Source organism: Ceratotherium simum, chromosome 5, assembly GCF_057802395.1.
Source record: "Ceratotherium simum simum isolate JZ-2026a chromosome 5, ASM5780239v1, whole genome shotgun sequence".
In the NCBI taxonomy this organism is placed as follows: domain Eukaryota; kingdom Metazoa; phylum Chordata; class Mammalia; order Perissodactyla; family Rhinocerotidae; genus Ceratotherium; species Ceratotherium simum.
This window is the reverse complement of record NC_141904.1, coordinates 10,660,076-10,681,106: the sequence shown is the minus strand read 5'-3', so window position 1 is coordinate 10,681,106 and position 21,031 is coordinate 10,660,076. Positions and strand designations below refer to the sequence as shown.

At 42.0% G+C, this 21,031-nt stretch overlaps 1 protein-coding gene across 1 annotated transcript in view; it reads right to left on the bottom strand.

The window, feature by feature from the left end:
• Positions 1-21,031, bottom strand: part of SLC9A9 (solute carrier family 9 member A9) — a 539,379-nt gene that overhangs the window by 110,664 nt on the left and 407,684 nt on the right. Inside the window, exon 13 of the mRNA XM_004419282.3 lies at positions 4,131-4,179. Coding sequence (XP_004419339.2) covers positions 4,131-4,179 — 49 coding nt within the window. The remainder of the gene's footprint in view (positions 1-4,130; positions 4,180-21,031) is intronic.

Below are 21,031 nucleotides of genomic sequence, written 5' to 3'. Positions count from 1 at the left end.
ACAACCAAAACCAGAATTTCAATGAAGGGACTATTGGGAGCAAAAGTAAAATTGGAAGTCGGCATTAAGAGAGCACATAGAGAAGAAAGCATAGCGTTAAAATATAAAATTATGTTACAAAAGATTAGAAGAGATGAAAATTAACCTCATCGTAACAGTTGGCAGAGTGGAGATAGGAGAAAAATGAGTTTTTGAAAAGGGTTGATTCCATTACTTCCAAGCTCCAAACCTTCAAGAATTTTTACCTCCATCACACGTAGAATAAAATAAAACACCATGGCCAATGATCTGGCCCTTCTCTGTCTCTCCCACTTCATCTCCATCCACTCCCAGCTTGCTTGCTCGGCTGCAGCCACACTGGCCTTCCCATGCTTGGTGAGCACACCATAACCAGTTGTGACTTGCAGTACACTCTGCCTGGACTGTGTTCCCCCAGCTCCCACACGGCTTACTGCTGCACATCCTTCAGGCCTCTGATCAAATGCCACTTCCTCAGAGAGGCCTGCCCTAACCAGCCAACAGCCTCCCCGCTATTGTTCTCCATCCTCTGTCCTGCTCTATAGTTATCATTCTCTGAACCGACAGTATGTAGTTGTTTCCCTTTCTCTCATTAATGTCCCTGTTAGAGTAGAAGCGCTGGGAGGGTGAAGACTTTGAGTTGGTACCTGCTGCATCCTCCTCACACCTAGATTAGTGCCTGACCTGGGAGGGCTGTATGAATGAATGAATGAATACTTATGCCGCATGCCAGTTAAGAGTGGAGGACTGGAACCAGATTGTCTGGGTTCCAATTCCACCTCTTCCCACTCTGTGTCCTTGGGCAAGTGATTGAACTTCTCTGTATACAGGGTCCTTATTTGAAATATGGGAATAATAATAGCACCTCTCAGAGGGTTATCTTGGAAAGTGAGTTAATACAGATATAATGCTCAGAATAGTGTTAACAACAATACTTGGCACTCAACAAATATTAGGATGATCATGAAAAAATGGCAAAAAGGGAAAAAGAGAAGCAATAGTAGCAGCCCTTCTTGAGTGGCAGGAATTTTCTATGAAAAGACTAAGGCATGTGTGGTGCTCCAGGATTCTCACTTGCTCTGTAATGCTGTGCTTCCAAGGACACAGAATCAGTTACAAGGAAAATTTCCTATGGGGGATGGTGTCTGAGAGGTTTTTTTTCTCATTACATTGAAGAGACATAAAATTCACAACTGCAATGCCTACCATTTCTCAATGTAGCACATTCACATAAAGTATGTATTTAAAGTTTAATACCTGCCTGTGGAACACGCTTTCTAAAGCTTCTGGATCTGGTATAAGTAAGAGTGTAATACCCTTCACACTCTAAAGGTGTTACAAGGCAAAAAGGAAAATCATGACATTGCTAGTTAGTCTCAGCTACAAGTTCTTATTGCCCAAAGGTTATTTCCCTCTCCATAAACAGAGAAAGAGGAAATTCCTTTAAAAATATGCACATATCATTACATATGTTTATTACTGATTTTGAGAGTAATGATTGGTAATTGCCATAACTACCTGTGAAATTTTTAGCGAGAGTCTTTCCTTTTTTTAAGAGGTTGACCAATGCAAAGACTATCCTATTTGTGAATGCAAGCCCAGTTTAATAAATGCAAACCACGTGGAAACATGCAGTCCTCCTAAGAATGCGAGTTTATGCTCTGTAGTCAGACAAAGCAACAAATGCTGATATAAGCAAAGAGCTGTCAGGCAAAATACGGGCAAAGAAGTTCTTGACACGCAGTTTGGAAAGTACCAAAAAAACCCCCCTCTTTCCAGGTTGAGTGGCAGGTGCATGGACACTGTGGTTCGTTACTTCTGGCCCAAGCCCACTGTTTCCTGTACTTGACACTGATAATAAGAATTATTCCAAGAAGTGGAGAAAATCTCTTTCTGAAATGTAGCTATCTTGGCAGTCAAACATTATCATGAATAAAAACAAATTCCAGGATGCTTCTTAAAAATAAAATTATTTTTAAGCAGCAGTAGTTTAGTAGGAACCATGCAGATTATAACAAGGGTAGTTAGTTCACATTTAGGTAGCTCTTTATGAGTTTTCTCCAGGAAGCTCCAAGGGAGAAATTTCTTTTAAAACATAGTGGCCTGTGAAGTTTTGTACTACTTGAGGAGAGAGTATGATTTTTCCCTCTAATGATAATAATTTAGCATATTACTGATTATTATTTCCTTTTTTTCCCCCTTTGGCTACCAGAAAGCTAAGCTGTGGTTCAACCACAGCAAGTATATAGGACCTAATGATCTGCTTATTCGTGATTCTTTTCACTTGTCTGGTTTTGATTTTCTGCTCTTATTAATTTTTTTACTGAATTTTAAAATTCTTTAAAAAATGTTTTACTATTATTTCATCATATGTAGTGGTGAAAGCTGCCTCAAATCCTTCATAAGAGAAGATGAGTTTAACCAAATTAAGTTAGGTAGTTTTTGTAAACATAATTTCACTTGATTGTTATAACAACCTGGAGAAGTAGACATTATTATCATTCACATTTTACAGATAAAGAAACTGAGATTCAAAGATATAAAACCTTGCCCAAGATCCAAATACCACATAGTTTTCACTGTACTATGTTGTGCTATCTCATTTCTCTAACAAAAAAAAAATACTTTCTACTAGTTTAAGTTATTCAGATACGAGTTATTACTGAATTAACAATGGTGTGAATTTGCTGAAATAAAATACATTTAAATTGTAAAAGGAAGGAGTTAGGCTACCAGGTAATCTTACCAATAATTATACGTGATTGTAAAATATTAGGCAGTTATAGGAAGATGAAGAATTTTCTTTGATGAATTTTCTTATTCTCTCTCTTTTCTTTTAAAGAAAAAGATATAAGAGAAGGTCAAAATTTAGATAAAAGTTTTGCTTGAAAGTAGGAGAATGGATTAGTTGATCTCTATGAGATGAATATGCTTTGTAAGAATCAGCTACCGGCAGCCCTAACTAACTTCTCATTACAGCCCACCAGTGTAAGGAGGTGGGCTTTGATCTCCTTTCTAAGGTCACCACGATGGCCCTCATCCCAGTGCGCTGGCGCCCTGCTGTCCTCAGTCCTGCAGTTACGTGTGTTTCCTGGGCAATGAAGTCTGTGAAAACAGCACCAGCCTGGCCTTGGGACACATATGACAAAAAACTCAAAGGACACGTGAGCCAGGATCATCACCAACTTAATTTTCCCGAGCACGGGCTCCGTGCTTCTTTGTGTCTGCGTGAACCAGGAAAGCAGCAGCATCCTGCTGAGCAGCACCAACCAGCTGTGCCTCATTGATGTATTACAGGAAAAAACCGTCAAACAAAAGAGAGATGGATCCTCTTCAAATCCAGAGAAGATCATAACACAATTCATTAAGCAGCATCACTTATTTACAATGTTATTCTATCATGCCTGTCTACTTGCAATTTCAGCGAAAGGTGCAACATTTCTACACAATTGTTTGTTTAAGTACTGAGTGAAAAATGACTAATGCAAAATCGCCAATGATGGATTCTACTCTGATGTTGGGTTCAAGTCAGAGTCTGGAGAATACACTTTCCTTACTTGAGGGAACAGCACATTGTTCTGAACAATTTTCCCTAAGGATTTTCGGGTCTCAGCAGATATCCGTTGCTCAGCTAAGTCAGAATGGATCACCTAGACAGTTATACTGTGCTTTTGCAAATGTTCAATTTTTCTGTATACCTAGACCTGATAAATGAGAAGTCATGTGGAGAAATAGGTCCATTTGCTGTGAGCCCAACATGCATCAGACATGCACTGGGTAAGTTTCACTGAGGTTACCGAGCTAGCAAGTTGCTGAGCAGGGATTTGAACCCCAGCCTGCCTGACTCCAAGAGCAGTGCTCTTGCTCCTACACTGCAGATTTTCCAGGCTTCCTGCTGCCACAGAGAGGACACACTAAGAACTCTAGAGGTTATGCAATGGTTATGACACCCCAAATTCCCGTGTATTTTATAGTCATCTGATTTGCTTTATCTGCAGAGGCAGCCCCCTTTAGAATAAGCCCCTTGGCCACGTGCTGGACAAGCTTGGAACATCGCATGGAACAGAACATTTCATATCTCTATACCCTACGCATTGGCTTCTTTGACTTGCCTGGTGTGCGGAGGGCTCCTTCAGATCTTCATCCAGGTCCACGCCAACTCTGTTAAAGAGAACAGAAAACTGGTAAGGGCCTTGCTGCAGACGCGGCGAGACCGTCTTGTGTGTCAGATCCCCTGAACCAAACACAATATGAATCAGGTTTGGCAGAAAATCATCCCACCTCTCCCTGAGTCAAGAGAACTTCAAATAGATTTATGGCAAATGAGCACTTGTACAGCTGGGCCTCAGCACAGCTGGCGAGATGGAGCACCAACAGCTGTTCCTCACTGCTGTTTTTCCCAGCAAGGGCAGAAGCCAGAGATCCCGGGATAGGAGCCCTCAGGAAAAAGACCTCCACAGCCCCAAAAGAGGAATCCTGGAGGGAAGGCCACCTCCACCCCTGCAGGACTCATTGACCAAACTGCTCTGGGAATGTGGGGGCCCAGGCTGGAGCAGGATCCCTGAGACAGAAAACACTGGGCCTTTGTCCAGATGCTATTCAAGGCTGCCAGGAGGGAGGATCCAGGTTTGTGGGGCCGAAGGCTTATACAATTTAGGGGGCTCCCTTTAAGAAAATTAATACAAAAATACAAATATGAAATTATGGATGAAAGTGAATCTTTAGAAAGAAAAATAAATTACAAAACATGTCATAATTTGAAAATCTGGCAAATGTAAAAGATCTAAAAATCTATAAAATACGTAATATTCTAATTAATTAACTGCCTGACACCTCTAAAATAACTTTTTCCTCTGTAAATTATGCCTGCATACTTTGACACTCTCTTTAGACGATGAAGATTTTGTATGAGAGAGAACAGCAAGATAAGGTGATCTTTCCTATAGCAAGACTGATCAAAATATTGATAATTGGGAGGCACTGAAGCCTGCTTCCTTACACACAGACACAACTGCTGTGTGCAGCGCTGCTATAGGTTAATGCCCGGAAACCCAAGATTTCTGATAAATTTCATTTCATGTGAGTCTCATAAACAGCGCACAGTGTGCTTATCAGTATATATGCTGCATCACTGAATATATTACTGAATTTCCGTCTTGACAGGGCATCGATGAGAATGGAACCTTTCACTTTGAATTTTACACATCTCACGACTGGAAGAATTTTCCACAGACTAGCTTCTGGCTCAGTGCATTTAAGCCTCGTTTTTCCTCCACTACCCACAGACTTCTAAGCCAGGCGCCATAGGGTGTGTTCATCTTTGATTCAGCCTGGTGGCACTATTCCTATAAGCTGCTCCTGTACCTACTGGGATGGCCAGCAGGGACTCGCCCATGCACAGAAGTGACTGCAGACCGCACAAACCTATCCCACTAAATATAAACTACATGCATTCCCAGCTCCGCTGCCCCTGCATCAGATTCTCCAAATGCTCACAGCCACTCCAGGGCCAAGTGACCAGAGGAAACGTATGACGGAGGGGAAGCTGTAGTGGAAATAGCGATCGAACCCAACTGCGGTTAAAATATATTCCTCTTGCAAATCTTACAAAAACACAGGACCATGGGAACATGATGCTGGGGCTCTTCCCAGGGCCTTGGAAGGGCCAGAGCAAGTGAGGGGCCTGGAGCTTGAACTTCCTCTGCTCCGGGAGAGTGGGCCTCTGCCTGAGGTGGGGCGGGGTGGGGGGCAGGTGAGGAGGGTGGGGGGTGCCCAGACACCTGGCTCAGGCTCCACCAGAGCCTTCCTGGGAACACACAATTTCTAGAGTCTTTCCTTCAGCTCCTGCTCCCGTAAACACTTCTTCAGTCCCCTGTAGTTGTAGTTCTGCTCTCTGGTGGGGGAAGGAAAGGCAGGCAGGAAAGCAGCAACAGTGGAGAGGCAGCTTGCTTAAAATACCTCTGATTCTTCAAAAATGGGTGTCCCCTGGGCATGAATAGCCCCTTCTCTCTAACCCAGGGGCTGCAATGGGTAGCTATTTATTGTGTGCTGGACTTTTGGCCTTCAGGTAACTGGGAGGGGCCTCCGGTGGGGACTAACCTTTCATTTCTTAGAGTAGAAAGAGCTATTTGATCTATTTCATTGAAGTTGGAGGGAGAGAAGGAAGGGAAGAGGGAGGAGGGAGGGAAAGGGGGTCAGGGAGGAGGGGGAGGAAAGAGAAAAAGACAGAGGGGAGGGGAGGGGATGAGAGGGAGGAGGAGAGGAAGGGGAGGTGAAGAGGGGATGGAGGCTGGAAGGACAGAGCAGGTGAGAGGGGGAGGAAAGGAGGAAGGGGGAGGGGAGAGATAGTGGAGGGGGAGTTAAGGTCCAGCCTCCAAAGGTGGGTCAGGCAGTAACCTTGGGCTGCAGGTGGCCTGAGTCCAGCCCTGATGAATGAAGGGGCCCAAGTGTTGAGGCCCCGGCCCCCTCTCCCAGGGGCTGGCCCACCCTCAAGCCTCTGGTGGATCTGAGCTCTCTGGCCAATGCTAGAAGCCCCTAGGAGCCTTTATTACTGGGTGAGCCTAGATCTGCCCCCCCAAGGGCTCCCTGGCACCGTGTAGGCTGTGAACCGAACTGAGGATCCTGAAGTTGCTGTGTCTGTTTAGGGCCTTCTTCTAGTATCTGTCTAGAAAACTGGAGAGAACAGAAATCAAATTTCACAAGCAACGCGACGTTCAAATTTTGAGGCAGTACTAAGGTTTTCCACTAAAATTTAAGCTTTCCTCCCCAGCAGCAATCAAAGCAGACATTTCTAGTTTCAATTGCTCCAGCAGCCAGATGGAGCTGAGCAATGATGGCAGCGGATTGAGTTCTTCAGTTTTATGCGGGACTCCGTGAAGGGCATCTCAGAGGCCTGAGTGATGACGCTGTTCTACTGGGAGCGAGAACACGCTCCTCCCCCTCCCGCTTCGGGGAAGGTCAGGGTCTGCTCCTGGGGCCAGGCCTGCTGCCTTCTTGGCCTGCAGCAGACTGAATGTCTCAAGCGGCTTGAGGAAAGAGAAACTCCATGTAAGTTATTGCTCTTCTGGGGCAGCTGAGGTGAACAAAACAGATGCGGCTCTGCCCTCACAGGGCATACAGTTTGGCACATTTAATTAGAAAAATCTAAAAAAATGTATTATGATTTAAGTGCTATGAAGGAAAGGCACATAAGAACGATGCCTTCCTTCACTTATGATTTTAGCTACTTTTGATAAAAATCTTGCTAAAATCTGTGACCTCGCTCCCTGCCTCCTTAAACAGAGAATTCAGTGTAGGATTGATAACCTGATAGTCAAATTTAATACTTTTTTTTTTCAAGTTTTTAATACACACACATAACAAAGTAATAAAACTGAAATATTATAGAAGGGCTTACAATAAAATGCCCCACCTCCCCCGTACACCCCCAGGCCAACTCGCCATGCCTCTGAGGGCAATTTTCTGCCTTTTTCTTGATTGTGGTATAGAAACTGATATCAGCACGTGTGGCACATTCACACAGCATCCCCAGGGTTAAGCAAACATGACAGCACATCTATGTCTCTTACTCTCCTCTTTAAGAAGGCAAGTCAGAGTGTGAAAGTGACATTCCTTTAGGGTTAACCTTGAATCCACTCACTTCTATGCATAAAAGATTATTTACACTCTATAGGTTCTTGAGAGATTATTAGAAAGAAGACATGATGTCACCTGGCTTGCGGTGCCATGTGTGTGTATAGCAGCGCCCAGGTGAGATCACAGGTAGATGGGATGAGGTCCAACCTCCGGAGGTGTTATCCAGGGCGCCTAGCACCTACCCCGTGGTGTAAAGCTACCCTTTCTGTTCCTCTGATCTGGACACAGTGCGCCCGGGCTGGAGCTGAACCTGTCCTTGTTTCTGAGCCCAGTACTCAGTACGGTCCCTGAGTTCTGGCCCTGCCTGGATCTGCCAGTGCCACTCCCATCAACTGAATCCCCTCCCTCCAAACTCCAGCTGGTGGTTTGGGCTATGCTGGCCACCACTGGGCACCTGGGATGCCCTGCCTCGTTTCCTGAACTTCCCACTACTGCCCCCCTCTTTTGATCACACGTGGACCACCCATTTTGTTGCCCTAACTTGGTTCAGATCTCCCATCACTTGAAATTTTCGCTGACTTGGACTGCAAGCAGCTGCACCCCTCCAAATCTGTTCTCTGCTCCAGACCCAGCCCCTTCTGTGGCACCTGTGATCACCCTGCTCTGGCCATGGCACCCCCGGCCCAACCTGTGTTCGCCTGTCTGACTGTACCTAGCCGTGAAGGGCAAGCCCCTCTCTTCACGATACGGCAGCTCTAGCTGGAATCTCAGGACTCAGAACCACCATGCGGTTGTTGGCGGCTCAGCGAAACCCAGCTGTGAAGAGCCACTCACTGCTGTGTGACTATATCACTCACTGCGCCTCGGTTTCCTCATTAGTATAACGGGGATAATAACAGAACCTGCTTCCCAGGTTGTGGTGAGGATTAAATCAGAAAATACTTGTAAAGTGGTCAGCTTAGGACCTGGTGCCTAGCAAGCTCTCACAAAATGTTAGCAGCTATTGTCCATGTTATTATTGTTATTATTATCAGTGCTTTTTTTTTTTTTTAACAGTGGGGCCGGGGCTCGGTCCTGCTGTGCTTACTGCTCACAACTTTCAGAGACCAACCCTCCTAGTCCCCAGTTCTGCACTGGGCAACCCTGCATATATAGTAACAGCTACACCTGGGCCAAGGGAGTGGCCACTGCACAGCAGGGATTTCTGGTTTCGTAGTAAAACATCATTTCTATTTAAGGAGGGCCAAGCTTCCCAGAGTAGAATTTATTTACAATTTATTGGTAGGCTAGTGGGGTGAGAGGGCAACAAAGAAGGAAAGGAAGGTGTCTGAAGAGCAAGGGGAAGACAGGGCAAGGGTAGAAGTGAGCAGAAAGAGAGTACAGAGAAGGAACGTGGACATGCGTGTAAGAAACAGTCACAAGTGGTGGATGAGTCACTGTGAAAGGGCACGCAGCCTTAGAAAGAGAAGCTAAGGGTGCATGGATGAATAACCACACAGCTCAAGAAAATTTCTAAAAATATAGAGAAATGATGAACCAGTAAAGGATTAGAAAGCAGCTAAAAAGGTTGGTGAAAATTTTATACAATGTTTTGTATTCTTGATGTACCTTTTAATTTTAAGCGAGCCGAGTGCTGCCTCTATGGTATTCAAATGAAAATGAAAGCAAGCTTTGCACATACTGCCAGCTGTGCCCTGGAACATTTCACTCCGGGTTCCTCATTTACAGTGAGCATCCAGCTCCACTTTCAGAGCAAAACACATCTCTGTGCACCATAATGCGCCTCCCATCCTATCACAACTCCATTCCCGGGTGAGTTTTATTAGACATAGTGAAATCACAGGATGCTCCCATAGCCAATCATGGCCAAAAAGAATGCTCCAAAGTTGAGTTTTTCTTAGAGAGGAAGCAAGATAAGTAACTAACAAAAGGCTCACTTTTCCCATTAAAGCCAACAAAATCCATCCTGATCCTTATCACTTAGCACCTCCGGAAAGGCAGTGAAATATTACTAGGGCTTAGTCGCATTGTGTGAATTCCAATAGTCTTAGGTGTGGTTTTGGTTCTTTTGAGCCCCCTGCTGACAGGCGCTGGGTGGTGGGGGAGGAGAAACCATTGCTTCTAAGAATTGTATTTGATGGCTAAGTGTAAAAAATGACATTTTCAGTAAAGGAAGAGTGATTGGATGCTGAGCATATAAATACAGCAGGACCGTGGAGGAGTCTGAAAGTCACTGGCTGAGGTTGAGGACGATTGTGTAGCCATGAGAACATCACACAGGGGCCAAAATCTGGTACTTCACCCCACCCCCACCCCACATCATTTGAATGAATATCAATGGAGCTTGTGTATGACAAAATTAATCTAATATAATTAATCATTCAAATATTTTACATTTGTGTTGGGGAAATAAGGAAATGAACTAAAGTAAGTGGAAAAATTCACCTCATTTCATTTTGTTATTTCAGTGCGGTGCAGTAGTTAAGAGCTGGGACCCTGGAGCCAGGCTGTGGGGGTTCAAATCTCACTTGTATCATCTACTGCATTTGTAACTTCAGGACAAATTCCTGAACCTCTCTAACCCTCAGTTTTCTCAAGTATAGATGGGGATAAGTATATATCTACATTATGCGGTTGTCGGGGAAGAGGGAGAATCCCCCTCTGCCCTTTCCCTTAAGGTTCTTCTGGCTGGCCAAATAATTAAAAGACAGGTTAGCAGGAGAAAATAATACCAAGTTTAATAACATGTATATGTGGGATACACCAAGGAAACTGAGTTTCTCAACACAATGGCAGAGATTCTGGTCTTAAATACTATCTTCAGCTACAGACAAAGGAGGATGTTGGGGGTGGTGGGTTTGAGATTTCAGAGGGGAAGAAGACAATTTATATGGAGAAGGAAATGCAAATGTTTGTCAGACAATTTTTTGTAGGGCCACCTATAGAGCATGTGGCCGGAGAGACAGAAATCACAGTAATCAAGAGTATGTAGATTTAAGTCCTCTCCTTCCATACTGATAAGAGTTTCCACAGATAAGACCATCCCCCCTTCTTTTTACTACACAGAGGGAGATACCTTTACAAATGCAAATATTTGGTAAACAGAACTTTGAAAAGAATGGGCTTAGCGAGGACCCTGCCAGTCTGTCCATACCCAGAGTTAAATTCCTTTAGGCAGTTAGTGGGGGAGGTCAAATGTCCGTCAGAGAAAATAACCAAGGTAAAGAAACACATTTCAGGGTGTCCAAATTTTGATCTCCCACAGGGTATTATATGGATGAAATGAGTTAATACACATAAAGTGTGTAAAATACTGGCTGCCACTTAGGAAGCACTCATGAAACATTAGCTAATGTTCTTGTTGTTACTGGTGTTATTATTGTTAGGGAGAAATTGATGTACCCAAAATTGAGTGGTAAATACAATACAAGTTAAAGGCAAGAGTAACTTTTCCATAAATGATAGGTGCCAGGATATAAAGGTCAATGACAGGATTCCTGCCATCAACCACCCAAGATCTGATGGGGAAGACAGACACTGGACACTAACAACTACAGTATGGTGAGATAAGCATTGTACACAGAGTTATTTGAACACACCAACAAAGAGCCCAACCATGATGAGCTGCGGAGGGGTTGGGTACATTTCACAGAGGAGCTGGGGATTGAAAAGTGAGTGTAGTAAGTGTCTGACATTAAGCTTTTTGATTTTAGTGCAAGTGCCTGACATTAAGCTTTTGATTGCCAAGGCATCCATTTCAGAAGACATCTATCTTGAATAAACATATTGCCAGCTGTATGATACAGCTACCAGCAAACAACCAGATAAGGAATTAGGCTGCCACCCCCCATAAAGATCCCTCTTTCAGAAAGCCCTGGGTGACCTCTATGACTGACTTTGGGTGACCCCGCTTCTCCTTCCCCACATCCTAATTCCTGCTCTTGTGCTTTACATTAGCCAATAAAGAGTGAACATATGAAAACCTAGACACCCCACACGTGAATCCTAATAAAGGTAGAGCCCCAGGTCCACGCTCACTCCCTCTCTACTGTGTGGCCTCGTATGCCGAGTATACCCTCCAGGACCCATGAGTAATAAATCTTATTCCTCAAAATTCCCTGATGGTTTTTGCTGAAGTGTGTCCTGCGATCATAATAAAAGCCACAAGGGCTGGTCCAGCCACAACCTTGGCCCTGGTGGGAGAAATGTCTGTGGGGTCTGTCTATGAATATGACGAGCCAGGTGAGTGCCTCAGGCATTCCTAGCCCATAGCATCACTATCAACAGGCCGGGACTGACACAACACTGAGGATAAGTTTAATGGTGGGTGAAAAGGAGATGGGGGAGGGCGCTCCAGGCTGAGGGTACAGCATGGGCAAAGTCATAGAAGTTTCAAAGAACAAAGTAGGTTTGGGGCATGGTAAATAGCTCTGTGTGGCTAGACTGTGAGGGTTATGCATGTTGAGGTGGGCAGAGTTGTTTTGGGTGAGATCAGAAAGTAATTTGAGGCCAAATCATACAGGATCTTGAAGGCTATGCTTAAGAAAGTGGGTGTGTGTGTTTTTTCTCCCTGTAGCAGTAGGGGTTGAAATAATTAGATTTATATTCTAGAAAAATCACTAGTGACAAAATTGTGACATTAAGAAACTGGAGGCATGGAGGGCATTTAGTAGAATACTGCAATAGTGCAATCAAGATGCCATTAGAGTCTAAACTAAGGTTGTGGTGGTGGAGAAAAGATAGATTTGAGAGATGTGTACGTGGAGCGGTGGTGGTGGTGGTATATGACAGACCGACTGTGAAGTGAAGGAGAGGAAAGTATTGAGATGTTTCTGAGTTTCTACTCAGGACACCTGAATGGTTGCCCTGCCAGTAACCATATTCCAAGAGAAGTATGTGTGAGAATTTGCCCCGAGGTCCATCCTGTTGGAAAGATAGAACGGAAGCTCAGGGTCAGTAGAGTTTGAGCATTTCTATTGTGAGTGTAGCAAGGTCAGCTCTCTACATTCTTATCAGCTCAAGAAAAATAGCCCCTCACCCTTAAGAGTTTTGGCTATTTGCTTGTCTGAAGTGGAGGTTGAGACCAAACAGTAAAGTCCAAAGAATCAAGGAAGGATAATGGGTGTTTCAAGGCTAAGATCAGTGAACTGGGAATGTCCCTGGACGCTGGAGAAGGGTGTGTCACATTTAGTGTTTGAAGATGGTTTGGGCATCCTATTTAAGAAGGGCTACAGAAAGGCTGGCAGGAAAGAGGCTTAGGAGAGTAATTTACCGTAATCTTGGAGAGAGGTGAACATTTTCTGGATGAAGGCTGTGGCGATAGACATAGGAAAATTTTGGTTTGGATTAATAGGCACTATATGGGAAAATAGCACATGGGGGTTACCCAAATACAGTCAATGTGGGCTCAGTATCAGGAAAAGCAACAGCCCTCCCATTTCTCATTTGCTTTCAAGCAAAGGATGATGGATCACATCAGAGATGTGAGAATGAATCCCTTGACCAGCGACTGGGTAGATGATTATACACTTCTATCAGAAGATTGGCTTTAGGGCACAAAGGTAAATGTGTACTCAGAGGCGACTCTGATTTTGAATGTGGGGAGTGATAAGACGACAATCTGCCAATGAAGTGAAGGAAGCAAGGGAGGTACCATAATGTGGGGACACGAAGCGTGTGGTATGACTGTGGACTCCCATAGAAGAGTAAGATACAAGTCTGGGGATGCTGCTTGGAGCAGAGCTGCCCCTCTGGGTTTCCACCAGTGCAGGGACACACTGTCATCTTTTGGTCTCCTGTGTGCTCTGCTAGGTTACACTTTCCCACCCCTGGGACTTGGCTGATGACCAAATTAAAAATGGGTGGATCAAGGGTTCATGTGACATTCCTGTCCTGGTATCCTGAGCCTTCCCACATGACATTTGTTTTTCTCCCAGAAATTATGGATGTGGAACGGATTCCATGGGTCACTGCCAGGCTGATCAGACTAAAGAAAAGTCCGGTCTCTATTTAACTCTGCTGACCCAGTTTACTGAAAATACTAGGTAACAGCTAACAAGAGGCATATAGCATAATCATTAGGAGTTAGACACCCTGATAGGTTGGTCCCACCATTTACTTGTATGACTACAGGCAAGAAGCTGTGCCTGTTCCCTTTTCCATAAAATGGCATATGAATAGTAACTATTTAGGTTTGTTGTGAGATAATGTGTACAAGGGGCTCAGCACTTTCAGGCTTCACCTAGAAAGTGCTCAGAAGTGGTAGCTGTCGTTCTTGTTGTGGCGGCTGTTGATGTTATTGTCTTTGCTGCTTAGGCCTTCTGAATAAAGATTTAACTGTGAATATCTCCAGCATAGGAGTTATGTCTTGCCCTTCCTCACCTGATCTTAAAGTTGATTTTCCTTGTGACTTCTATTTCCAGTGGAGGCTTATTTACAGTAAAGACTAAGAGGAGTAGGTGTGCTCTGGCTGTGTAGATGAGCCATGGGGCTGGGGTTTATGATCTCTGACAATTTAGAAATACATTTGGGAACATATAAGTATGCTGAAAACATTATGTTCTTTGAAAAATAAACACCAATAAACAAAAGTACATGTCACAGACACAAATACAGATCTACATCCTGTTCTTTGAGTTTGGCAAAACTCCCCCTGAGTTTGGAGTGCTTAATTCTGCCAAGATATAAGCTAATTTCAGGCTACAGATAAAAGTCAGTGAGAAACTGGATTGACTGAATACACAGACAAATTTCTCTTGACCTAAGCCGCACGCACACTGACACCCTTCGGTGGGAAGACAGATCTAATGGCTTATCAAGGCAGCTGCCCTTTCCTACCTAAGGCTTCACTCTGGGTGCCCTGCCTGGGCAATCAGGGATTTATCAGAGCCAAGTGCATGTCCCCAGAAAAACTATCCTTTCAAGTGGATTAGCTTGTTTAAATTCTAGTGTGTTACCAGGTGGGGCATCTTCTCAATGTCACACTGAAGATGTTGTATGAGAAAAAAGAGAGACATTTTATTACTGAATATAAAGTGGCCGTAGGAGTCTGCTATATATGTTGATGTGAAACCAAATGCGGTTGAAAAAATCCCAGACCGTCAGGGGTCTGAGTGAGAAGTGGAAAACTTAAAACCTAGAAACTATCATGGTTACTTCAGAGTCAAACAAACAGGCTCCTGTGACAGTATCAGAAGTGCATCTCCTTCTCTCACTCCAAACCACCCCAAGCTATAAGAAACTGCATGTGGTACTGTGGCCTAATCCCAGCTCTCCATTAAAGACCACTCTTGGTGTGCAGTGTGGGTCTGAAGTGCCATCTCAGAGCAAGTCTTCACACTGCTGCTCTTTGATGTGCTCAGGCTTCAGTGGGAAGGAACGTGGATAGGAATGTGTTCTCTTGATGCAAGGAGCATATTCTCTTCATGAGAAATCATCTACAAAAAGCAAGAATTGACTTTGACAATGAGAGGGAAATACATGCAACATACATTTAGGGAACTATAGAATTCCTCTATGTAATAATCCAGGAGAAAAGTTGACCCAGTCAAAGTAAATTATGACCAGGAGACATTTACGTGAAATGATGTCCTGGAAATAATCCTAAAAGAGAACAATGAAGCTTTGCAAAATGGATGGATGTTTACCTACAACACAACTGATGTGAAAGGTACAATTCCAGTGGTTGGTTCTGAACTCTTCATCCCAAATTGGCTTTACCTATTAGTAGGGCTGGTAATCGACAAGATGTTTTGAGAAGGCTACCTCTCCAAATCATGGCTTTCTTCAACTTCTAATGCCTGAACTTCCTCAGCTAGGTATAAAGCACTTCATTTCCTATTGAAAATTAGACCTAAAGACAAGGACTTGGTAGAGGCAATATTTGGGTTATATTCACACAAGGTACAAGTAACTGGATCAGACTTATTCCTGAGAGCAGAAAAAGGAGAACAAAAGCCCAAGGGCAAAAGGACATCAAAAGGGCATATTGAGAGAGGGCACAAAGAGCATGGAAGTAAGAGGGGCAGAGGGTGAAAAGGCAGCTGGAGATGTAAACCTATAATAGTAGCAGCTAACATACATTGAGTGCTTATGGAGTGCTAGAATATGCGCTAGGTAATATTTATGTATTACCTACAGTATACGGAGGTTGGGAAGAGCACCTGAAGTTATCATTGTAACATCATGTATTTTAGTAATTAAAAATAAAAAGAGAAAGATTTATAACCCATTTCTTTAAGGTAGCCATTAAAAAGCACTTGCAACCGGGTTCTGTAATAATTTTGCACCAGTAAATCTGTTGCTTCTGGCTATCCATCACCAATATCCTGCAGACAGTACAGAATTATTAACCATGTGGACTTAAAACGGGAAAAAACAGCCAAAGAAAATTGTTTCACCAACACTAATAAATCACTAAAATTGAAATTAAAACAGCTTTGGGATAAATAATGGTTGCCAAAACCATTATTTAAGCCCACAATTGGAAGTACATTGTGATTCATAACCTCTACAAACTAACAACTGAAATCTTATTCTCCTTTGGGGTGGTTAATACTTTGTAAGGCCACGTGATGCTATTAATAATTAATACCTAGCTTTGTGATATACATATATTTACTTTTTCAATGAAAAAATTTCTTCCTTATTCCTAGAGGAGAGTTAAGTCAAAAATACCAGTGTTAATATTGCATTATTTTTATTTTTGCTAAAAATGAATAAATATCTTAATTTTAAAAGGGAAATTGACAGGAAGAGATAATGGGTAAGCTAGGAAGCTACTGCTGCCTGACTCATCGAAAGAGAAGAAAATAATTTTAGTTTCTTGCTTAGAGAGATGTAAGTAAGTCATTTGAAAAGTAATGTTTTTCTCTGGCCAAACCAGCTGCCATTAACGCTGAAGCTGTGGTGCATGCTTGCACGTAGGACTACGTTAAAATGAAATCAAACGTTTAAACTTTAAAAAGTAAAAGAATTCATGGTTAATGCTAGAATTACATTGAAAACTGCACCTTGATTTTAGAATCAAAGGGTTAAAATCAGGAATGTGAGTCGAGAATTAATGAAAATGCCACCGGGAAGAAGTTATCTTAGAGCAGATGAGAAAGTGGAAGATGAAAAGATTGGGTAAAAATCTGCTGTAAAACAGGTTTTCAAATGATCACGAAGACTACAGAAAGTGCACAGCATGGGAACAGAATTAGCATCAAATTGGCAGAAAATGAAATAATGAGAGTTAAGTGAATGCTCATGGCTAATGCAACATTCAGGCTTCTTCAGTCTATCATTCCAGAAGATCATGATGACAGCTTAAACAACGATTGTATATGAACTGATATTTTTCCTGACACCACACTATCCAAGCCCTAAAAGTAAATATCAGCTAGGACAGGTGGATGCTTTCATTCATTCCCTCCTTTCCTCACTCATTCATTCATTCATGAAATCCTGGTTGAGGATATACCATTATCATTATTACATGCTAGATATTGTGATAGACATGAGAAATGTGTTAAACCCAGATACATCCGCAAAGAACTTACTCTGAATTTCATCAAATCAAAGATGCCGTCAATTATGAGGCACACCATTACTTTATGTACCTCTAAAGAGAAAAGTACTGTTATTGCATTTCTGACACCATTGATTACAAGACATCTTGACTTCAGAAATGTAAAGACGTGAAAAAACGTGCAGTTGGAATCAAGGACACACCCACACAAAATAATCGAAATCCGGTGTTCAATAGCGATGCCAGACCGTTAAGCACACTGGACTCTGGACAGTTCAGGTGTGAGTAGTATATTATCTGCCTGGTCCTTGGGGGGAAAGTCCAAAGAGATATTTTAAAACCTTTTAATAAATGTTCTTTTTATGCTTACAGATTAAAAGGTAATACATTCCCTGTGTAAACTCTATTGCAAACAACTCTGAGTCTCTGGGTGAAGTCAGGGCCCGGACTAGGTGAGGCAAGCAAGGCACCCTCTGTCTCTGGGTCGTGAAAGTGTTGAGCATTTGCCTGATCCTGAGAGTCAGCGCCTCCTTAACTTCTGCATGCTAGGACCAGTTTACCTCACCCTACTCCTGACCGTGGGTGAAATAACCTCACAGTTGTTTTCGCTGCCCCTCCTCTGGATCTTTGGGAACTGTGTGACTTTTTCCAGTTGTCCCTCTATGTCCACTCTCCTGCCTTCCCCACACTGTCCGGGGCTCCAGATGCTCATCCGTGTGATCGGCATCAACTGCATTCTCTTGCCCTCTGACTTTGGATTGGTTTTGGCCAAAGGGAAGCACTGGCGGATACCGGAAGGAGGGAGGAGAGCAAAAACAGGGTATTTATTTCTCAGGCTCCCTCTCTGCCAGGTCACCATGGTTACCTGTGTCCCTGTCCCAAAGCCTCAGCTCCTAATTGGCAGCCTTCTCTTTAGAGCCACTCTCTGGGTTCTGGTGGACACTCTTCTCCCTGCCCTTTTGGGTACTGGGTAGTGACTGCTCTCCACTGATTCCAGCCCTAGGGTACTGCACTATCCCTTGCTGGTCTGCTTAGATCAGCCCATATCTTTGTAAATATTCCCTTTATTAATTTTCTTTAAATGACTCAGTTTGAATGTGCCACTTGTTTCCTGCCGGAACTCAAAGCTAATATAGAAAGTTTCACATCTGTAGCATGCAGCTGCAGAAAGTTCTCACTTGAACTGGGAGCTATAAATTTATAGGCACTTGAAATTTCTTAAGGAACTCCTAAATATGATAAATAAATCTTAAACAGAGTTTTGTTTCCAGCCTTAAAAGTTAGAATTGTGTTTTTAATTGTTCCTCTAGGGTGCCTGAATATTCACGCCCCACTTGACATCAACTGCTCCCAGCCCTAGGCCAGGACAAGTTTCCTGTCCTGGGAATTCATATATAGGTTGTGGCGTCTGCCAACTGCAGATGTCAGGAGTGTAGATCATATCACAGACACAGTAGCACCTACACAGGTGGAATGAAAGTGTTCCAGAGCGGAGTCCACTTATTACACCCAAAGACAAAATGTACTTTATTAAATGCTCCAACTTAAACTGCTAAATTCTGTAGAAATGTTAAGAGTTCTCAGAAGTCTTTCTAGAAGCTGAAATTGCACTCTAATGAAGCAGTGAGGTGGATCTCACCAGCTCCGACTGAGCATCTAGGTCCTGCTGACCTTCCTGATGCTGCACGTGGTGAAGACAGTTCACACCAGACTCAAAGACCCGAGACTGTCTCGTCTCACCACATCATTGTAAAGATGAGCATGCCAAGACCCATAGATATTACTCAGCAGAAGTTACTCGGCACAGGTCATTAGGTAGTAAAGTAACAGAACCAAGATTTAAACCAGGTTTTAAATTTGTTTCCTTTCAACTTCATATACTGCCTATCTTAAAAAAATAACCATGAAGAATGATGGGGGATATTATAAAACCTTTTTATCTTTTGGTGAGAATGGACTTTCAGGAGAAGGAAAGATTAAAATGAAGAAATTAGTAGAAGATACTTATTGCCCAAGATGTCAGTATATAACAATGCAGAGTGAGTTTGAAATTTGAAAACAAGGTGGCTGCAGCGTGATGTGATGTGGTATTTCTCAAACTCTAGTAATTCACATCATCTAGTAATTCAGCATCTTTGTAATTTTTTACATAACTGAAAGCGACTTGTACTATTATTTCTCTAGTAGTTTTTTCTTTAAATTAACTTTTTTTTCTTCCATTCTGGGGCCTTGTTGTTAAGAACATGTGTTTATAATTGTTATATCTTCCTAACGAATTGACCCTTTTTATCCTTATAAGAGTCTCTAGCAACGTGTGTGTGTGTCATAGTCCATTTTATCTGCTATCAGCATACTGCTTCACTTCTCTTACAATTACTATTTCCATGGGATATCTTTTTCAATCTTTTGCCTTTTAGCCTATTTGTATCTTTGAATCTAGTTGGATCTTGTTTTTTATTTTTTTTAAATCTAGTCTGATAATCTCTGCCTTTTGATTAGATTGCTTAGTTCATTCACATTTAATGTTATTATCGATATAGTCAGATTTACTTCTGCCATTTTGCTATATGCTTTCTTTATGTTTCATGTAGTTTTTATTCCTCTGTTCTCCTTTTACTGCTTTTTTTTGTATTAAATTGACATTTTCTATGTGCCATTTTAATTCCTCTAATGACTTTTTGCATATATTTTTTGAGTTATTTTCTTAGTGGTTGCTCTAGGGATTACCATACACATCTTAACTTATCAGACTCTACTTTAGATTTATACTAAATTAATTCCAGAGAGGTATAGAAAATTTGCTCCACTCTATTCCCTCCCTCCTTCTTTGTATTATTAATGTAATATATATCACATCTATATATGTTACAAACCCAACAATATGGTGTTATAATTGTTGCTTTATATAATCTTTTGTCTTTTTAAGAAACTAAGAAGAAGCAGAAAAATATATTCACAAAGTTTTTATATTAATCTTCTTATTTACCATTTCTAGTACTCTGCATTTCTTCCTGTGGAGTCAAGTTACCATCTCATGTCACTTCCTTGCTTGCTTCCTTGTAGCTTCCTTCCCTCCTTTCCCTTTTGTATTATCACTGTCAAATATATATCACTATATGTTATAGTTCAATATATAATTCGATTTTATAGATATTGCTTTATCCTGTTGTTTTTTAATTAATTAAAAGAAGGAAAATAAATATGTAATTATGCTGTATTTTATAGTTAATACATAATTTTCTTTGCCAGCACATTTTGTTTTTCATATGGATTAAATTACAATCTAGTGTGACTTTTTTTCAGCTTGAAGAATTCCTTTAGTAGTTTTTGTAAGGCAGTTCTGCTAGCTACAAATTCTTTCAGTCTTTGTTTATCTTGGAGTGTCTTTATGTTTTCTCCATTTTTGAAAGATAGTTTTGCTGGATATAGTGTTCTTGGCTAACAGTTTTTTCTTGAAGTACTTTAAATATGTTATCCACTACCAATTGGAATCCATTTTTTCTGATAAGAAGTCAGCTGTTCATGTTATTGGGATTCTTATCTATGTGATGGCTCATTTTTCTCTATTGCTTTCAAGATTTTCTCTGTCTCCAACTTTCAACATTTTGACTGTGATATGTCTAGGTGTGGCTTTCTTTTTGTTTTTCCTACTTAGAGTTCATTGAACTTGAATGTGTAGACTAATGTTTTTCATCATATTTGATAAGTTTTCAGTTATTATTTCTTGGAATATTTTTTCTGCACTTTTCTTACTTCTCCTTTGGTGCTCTCATGTGCACGTTGGTGTCCTTAATGGTGTCTCAGAGGATCTGTTCATTTATCCTCAATTTTTTATTTTCTTTAGTTCTTCAGATTGTATAATTACTAACAATCTGCCATTAAGGTTGCTGATTCTTTCTTCTTCCACCTCAAATTTACAGTTGAGCC